This window comes from Palaemon carinicauda, chromosome 1 (assembly GCF_036898095.1).
Source record: "Palaemon carinicauda isolate YSFRI2023 chromosome 1, ASM3689809v2, whole genome shotgun sequence".
NCBI lineage: Eukaryota > Metazoa > Arthropoda > Malacostraca > Decapoda > Palaemonidae > Palaemon > Palaemon carinicauda.
In genome coordinates this window covers 256,751,318-256,758,817 of record NC_090725.1, presented here as the reverse complement: position 1 = coordinate 256,758,817, position 7,500 = coordinate 256,751,318, and the positions used below count along the sequence as shown (strand labels likewise).

The window sequence follows — 7,500 nt, the reverse complement described above, 5'->3', positions numbered from 1 at the left end:
ACTTGGTGGTTGTTGCCTTAGACGGACTCCAAAGGGTAAGTTGAAATACTATAATGATTATTATATGAAAGATATATCTATATTTTCACAGAATATTGTAAATTCTCATTTAGGATGGACGATTGCTCCCTCAAAATGGAGGAAAATTTTGAACAGAAAATGTATTTAATGTTTAATTCCCTTGATTAATGCATTTCAATGTATTGTAATCTTTCAGGGACCACCTAGTTCCCTCTTGGGAGTTACTGTATCAGCTGGGGAGTCATACACTACCACACAAGCGACAACAACCACACTGTCTTCTAGCTCTCCAGATACTACAAGCCAAACTTCAAGCTCAACAAACACTGTTTCCACAAAAACAACAATCAAAACTTCAACCCCACCAGATACTTCTATTTCAACAACCGTGACCCAAACTTCAACCCCACCAGATACTTCTATTTCAACAACCGTGACCCAAACTTCAACCCCTCCAGATACTTCTATTTCAACAACCGTGACCCAAACTTCAACCCCTCCAGATACTTCTATTTCAACAACCGTAACCCAAACTTCAACCCCACCAGATACTTCTATTTCAACAACCGTGACCCAAACTTCAACCCCACCAGATACTTCTATTTCAACAACCGTGACCCAAACTTCAACCCCTCCAGATACTTCTATTTCAACAACCGTGACCCAAACTTCAACCCCACCAGATACTTCTATTTCAACAACCGTGACCCAAACTTCAACACCACCAGATACTTCTATTTCAACAACAATGACCCAATCTTCAAGTACATTCGACGTCACTACTCCATCAATGACCCAAACTTCAACCTCACCAGATACTTCTATTTCAACAACAATGACCCAAATCTCCACCACATCAGATGTCACTACTCCACCTTCAACGGATACTTCAACACAAAAACCGGCTACTCAATCCACAAGTACGGGAGAGTCTTCTGCAACCGAAACTACAAGTACATATTTCTCAGGTACAGCTCGGGGCTCTTACTGTATTATACAAATGAACAAAATAAGACTACAGGTATTCATCTTTGGGAAACAGATTGAATCGGTTACAGTATTACTTAGATGAGGCTATTTTGTTTCTAAAAGACGTAATACTTTCTGCAGATTTCCTCCCATACAATTTTAATCTAGATTAATTCTACTTTATAAGTTTTTTTTCATTTCTCCGTTGTTCTCCTGGCTGCTTTGGGCTGTGTTGTAAATAACTTCTCTCCTCTAATCATCGACTTTATGGCATTATGAACAAAAACCAACAACCATAAAAACTGAGCAAAGTTTAAGTTCTACGCTTGTTTCAATTTAAAGTTCAAATTCTAGTCCAAACAACACAAAGACAAGAACACCGTGGCAGTGATGTGGAACTTTTGACCCACCATTCTTAAGTCCGTTAATAGCTCATAGTCTACTGGTTCACCTCACAGTAAATTGGAACCGGCATCTATTTTAGTAAAGTAAATGTCATGGAATTAACCTCATCTCTTGAGACTTGCTGGGAAACTGGGAGGATGTACTATTCTGGGGAAAAAGATTAAAGCATAATCTCATATATATATATATATATATATATATATATATATATATATATAATATATACACACATATATATATATATATATATATATATATATATGTATATATATACAAGTAATTTCCCTTAAGAGAGGTATGGTTCCAGAGAAAGACCACCCATCAGTTACTGCCACAGTTATTCTTTAGCATGGATGAGCAGGGCCCTCGGTGTAATAAAAACTTCCACAGCATCTTCAAACATCTATACAGTGCATCGAACCGCAGCATATACTGTCCCAATCACCTCTCTCCTCTAAACCTTTTTGTGCTTCTCTCATATCTAAGCTCTTTCTCTCCCATGTCTTTACATCATCTATCCAACAACCTCTATTTCTTCTTTTTCTCCTACCAGCTAGCACTTATGAATTATAATCGCTTTTAAATAATCTATTGTTGTCCATTCTTTCTACATACCCAAACCACCTCAAGTATTCTGATCTCTCCTTTGATTTAATACTTACATTTTCATCAGTTCTTTATACCTTCACATTTCCCACCGTATCATTTCTTCTTACACCACATACACCACACAAATAGTACTTCTAAGCACCTTCAATCTTACTTTCTCATACTCATTTAACATCCATATTTCATTCTCATAAAGGTGAGTTGCTTCGAATATACCAATATTTTGTATACATCAAGCTATCTTTCTTGCTTCTTGCATTTTGTGAATTCTTCTTCTGGTCTCTTGACACCATTATATTTATTCAAAAATATTTTTAAAAAATCAACTACTTCCAATATTTAACTATCCTCACTATCATACATTACTCCATCTCTAAAGTTTACACTTACCCTCATTACTTTACTGTTAATAGAATCTACTGTCAAATTTCTCCTCTTGTAAATGCTATAAAATTCCTTCTGCAGTTCCTCTTCATTGCTCCAAAAGAACACAACATTACTTGCAAACGTCAAACATTCTACGTCTGATTCAAAATTAATCAAACTATACCACATATCTCAGTGCAGCATTAACAGTCTTTTTACTGACCTCTAGTATTACTACAACCAACATATGTTGAACAGCTTGAAAAAATAACACTCCCTCGTCTCAGATACACTTTACACTAAACTTGTCCCTCTCTTACCTACACACTTTACACGAAGATATTTAACAGCTCTCACCCATCTTGTTATGTACTTTTAATGCCATTTTACACTCTCTCTATCAGTTCTACTATCATTTTCTTTCTAATTCACATAGCTGTTTCAAAACAAAACTCTTAATCCATGTTTATGCTTTGTCAAAATATCATATATAATGAAGCTCTGCAGTTCATTACTCTAACATCACCTTACATAGAGAAACACCAATTTCGAAAAATTCAAAGGGCATTGTTGATATAATCACTGACTTTTGTTACAGTTGTTAGTGAACTTTGGAGGGTCACATACAAGGTGGTTATGGGCATGGAACTGAATTTCATTCAAAAAGACTTTTTGATAATGGGAAGGGTAAAGCCTAAGTCTTGTTACCCAGTTAAAATAAATGTATACATTAAAACTAATCCCATCCCCTAATAAGAGGTAGCTTCAAAGAAAAAAAGATAGTAATTGTACCACACATTCTTTAGCATATGAAAAGAGAATGAATCCCTATGCAGTATTTTAAAGACGCCAACTCACAAACACTGGATATCGGAGCCTTCCACAAAGAATTATACAATTTTTCCTCAACATGTCTTTTACTCTATAGACGACGAACAATCTCAAGATCCTCCTAACCCATTTGCATATTCTAAAGTTTTCACCACTTTTACATAACTCCATATTTGCACATACTTCACAAACAATTCAGCTAAAATTCTTCAGACTTTTATTTTTATTCTCACACTCTACTATAATTAATTAATTTTTTATCGGTGTACTGTTTGTGTATTCCACTACGAGTTCATGTGAGGTAAATATGTACTTTTAGAACCCATTAATCAAATTATTTTCTTAAAATCTTTCGAAGATTCCTTCATCCGTTTAAAAGAAGTCAGATTACGTTAATATTCGGTTATCATCCTTATTTCAGACATATATTTCTTCTCTTTTTCCCTCTTTGCGTGCCACACATACTCGTTTTCGAAATTTCTTTAAAATCTCCCTCTATTCTTCAAAATAACATAAATTGTTACCGTCTCCTTCCGTGATGTATGCTACACAAATAATTTTACAACTATATTTCTTCTGCTTCCAGTTTTTCTTTTTCATCTTTTCCAACATCTATAAAACAAAATACACAAAAAGGATTTTTTCAGCCTTAGTCTTTGTATACTGTAAATTTAAATTTATATTTTATATGGAATTTATTTCATAAATGCTTCCTATGCTTCAATAAGCCCCTAATTCAACTCCATTGGATGCTACCTTACAACATGAATTGGATGTTGATTTGCTGCCATAGCAACAAATAGAATTAATTCACCTATTTAATCTACTTTTTGTAATCTATAAAATATGCTTAAGGATCATTTTGCATTTCAACTCCTTTCTCTGACAGCAGTATCAGGAAAAATGTATAAATTTTTCCATGGACTTAAAACACCTTAACTAATTATTCCCTTGAACCTTTCTCTACTCCTAACTTAAATCTCCTTTTCTATGGATCTAAGGTGCCAGTTTTCTTATGGATAGTCGCAAACATATGTCTTTCATGTATGTGACCATCAAAATTATTTACTCTACTCCCCCGTCACCGACCGAAATAATCACAACCATGATTCGGTCCTCCCCTTCAGCTATACCTACTTTCAATGACTTCCAGATTTTGTTAGTCTCTTTCTCCTGATTAGCTTATAAGTGACCTCTCTAATGAGACAGAAACAATTCTTTGCTCCTCTCTTTTATCTTCAAAGTTCTCTCTCATATATTATCTCCATTGTCACAGATCCTTTATCCTCTATTGGCAAAGGATTTCTCTTTAACTAACAATTCAAGTATCATCAATTCCGTAACTTCTTCAAATCTATGCATAAACTATAGATTAGCCACTTAGTTTACTATAATAAATGCATTCTTAAAAAGTATCAAAACTAATTAAGAAGATATTCTCTTTCACTCAAATATTTCGCTTTAATTGTATATGCATTCCTAGTGATACAGTTGGCTTCATGAATTTCGGTAGTTTCATGGCAAGCTAAGGTGAAATATGACAGGTCTACAATGAAATGGTAAAATCCCTGTGCAATAAAAAAAAAACTCCTGTTGAATTGTAGTGTTAAGGATGGTAATATTACTGAATGAATATTGTTTGATAGGCAATGTATCTGAAGTACCATAACCCTATAATTATCGGAATAAAAATATCCTTGGCACCGTCCAATCTCTACATTGTGCGGTTCCCAAATGTCACTCTGGCCAGCATTGATGTGGACCGAAATTCTTAGGACAACTGTACATAATCAATATTATAGTCAGCACCCGCGTATTTTGTCTTAACTCAACTTGCGACACTCATTCTTTTTTATATATATTTAAACGCATGTTAACAGTTAGGTTTATTTGGTTTCTATATTGATCTAGGACTCTTTTACGTACATTGTCTTCTTGAGTGATGACTAGACCAAGTACTTCTAATCATTTCCTTGATGCCCATACATAGCCCCACAAACCTATTCTTCCATTCCTTTCCCCATAACCAAGAAGGTCAAGCACTCTGTCCCTTACCACCTTTTCATTCATATCACACATTATCGATCTCTCTGCACAATCACTGTCTACCTAAACTCCTAAACAAATGTAATGTTACCAGTTTACCGTTTGCTAATTCCATGCCATCTCCTGCAAATTCTAAGCCAATATTCACCTTTTCTCTCTCTCTAATAATGTCAAACATACTTTCAGCATTGTTTAACAATTGCACATTCCCCATTGGCCTTCGAAAACTTTCAGAACTGATGCCAATCAGAGTTCAAGATCCGCAGATAAAATTTATTAAACTTTGTTATTATTTTAATCTAACGCACATTATCTTAACAGAAACCACTACATCACAGCAGCCAACCGAACCACCACCTGGTAAGTGCCATTACATTATTTCTAAACTAAATAATTCGAAATCTATGAGATAGATTTGAGAACTAAAGGCTAACGAGTAAACAAGTAGTGACGATAGCATTAGTTACAAACTGTACTTTGGTCCACTGATAAAAGCTCAAATTACTCCCCCTTCATGAAAGAGTTCGCTGTTTATATAGAACAGGAGCCACCCACTATGATGGAACCAATGTCTGGACATAAGACAACTCTTTTATCTGTGTAGTTAATGGTACTTGTGACAGGACAGTGAATTTTTCGTTCAGAGAAGCCCCCAAAACGTTTAGAACTTTTAACTTTTTAAAGTAATTCTTTCCTTTCTTCAAGCTTTTATTAAGTTATGACATAGGTTTTGGTTTCATCAGCCTTTGACCAACTAATAAGACGACTACAGTACAGTTTTGTAAAATATGGAATAACTTAGTGGTAAAATGCAGGCATCTGAGATATTCTTTCCCTAGCTACACTATTGTAAAAACAGATATGAATATTTATTGATGAGGAACCAAACCTATTTCATTTTATCTTGACGAAAATATTAGGTCTGTTACAAAATTTCTCAATAAAATTTGCATTCCATTTTGTGGAGATGATATAAAAACTAATGATTCAATTATGATTATAGGTACTAATTTACAGTTTTCTACTTTTTGAAAAGGTTTCGTAGGGTCAACAGGATTCTGGATCATGATAGGCGGCCTAAGCCTGCTTGGGCTGCTCATCATAATCGTACCAGCAGTCTACTGCTTCCTCAAGAGAAGAAGAGCGAGTATGGAACCTTCGAAACCACAGATGCTCACCCCACAGAATAAGAGGAAAAAGAAGATGGGCAAGTTGAGATTGGGAGACACAAGTCTTTATGACAACGTTCAAATTTCCGACGCCAGAGGTAATGATGTCGAAAAAGGTGTAGCAAGTCCTTCTCCAGTTGAGGGTGGTATCAACAACCATGGTTTTGAAGTTGAAGGGGACACGGAGGAAAATGTACAAAGAAGCTACAATGATTCGTCTGATGAAGACATGATCACGAGTTTGTAGTGTGTAGCGATGTCCAATTGGTGGGTAGAAATTACAGGAAATCAAAAAATTTGAAGAACATATGTACCATACCATAAAAATGACGGTAATATACGAGGGGACAGAGACAGCAAGTCCTGACACCAGAGGTGTCACGTACCATCCTAAGGCTCAGAGGACATCTTCATTCGCCCTAATTAAGTAAAAGGGGCAGTGATAAGAGACTCTGGCACATGACATGAAGGCAACAAGTTTAAACGTGGAATTCTTGAACATGAATATAGTTGTTACACAAAATAAATCCATATTTGTATTCATGTTCATTTCATTAAAATTATAATAAATATGAGACCAACACGAACCACGGTGTAAAAATAATTATCATACGCAGGTGAAACATTTTAGTTGTAAAATATAAAATTTAGGCTGAACACTGACAAAAATAAATGACATGGGTAAGTTATATACCGATATCAAAAATTAAAACTATCTCTCTCTCTCTCTCTCTCTCTCTCTCTCTCTCTCTCTCTCTCTCTCTCTCTCTCTCTCTCTCTCTCTCTCTCTCTCATGATATCGTTGGGTAAAAAATTTGGAGACTAGGTTGGATCAGTTTTATTCAATTAACAATAGAGTGTTTCGATGCATTCACAACAACTTTAAATAAAGATAAGGCCAAACGAAAACAAGTCAACCATATAAAGACTGCATCACCAAAAGCTAAATTAATTGTACAAATCAAGTAAAGTCGTATTTCAGATACAGCAAAGAACACAATCATAATAAGATTGCAGTTTCAAAACATAATGTTTACTTGGAAGTACAGTCAAACTGTTCAACTGATGTAGAATCAATTATTCG

The 7,500-nt window shown here is 35.0% G+C and overlaps 1 protein-coding gene across 1 annotated transcript in view; it reads left to right on the top strand.

Moving 5' to 3' along the window:
* LOC137655358 (mucin-3A-like) overlaps positions 1–7,498 on the top strand; it is a 24,170-nt gene extending 16,672 nt beyond the window's left edge. Inside the window, exons 9-12 of the mRNA XM_068389251.1 lie at positions 1–35; positions 218–989; positions 5,569–5,607; positions 6,284–7,498. The exon at positions 1–35 is cut by the window's left edge and continues 84 nt beyond it. Coding sequence (XP_068245352.1) covers positions 1–35; positions 218–989; positions 5,569–5,607; positions 6,284–6,663 — 1,226 coding nt within the window. The 3' untranslated portion in view covers positions 6,664–7,498. The remainder of the gene's footprint in view (positions 36–217; positions 990–5,568; positions 5,608–6,283) is intronic.
* Positions 7,499–7,500: the final 2 nt, after the last annotated feature.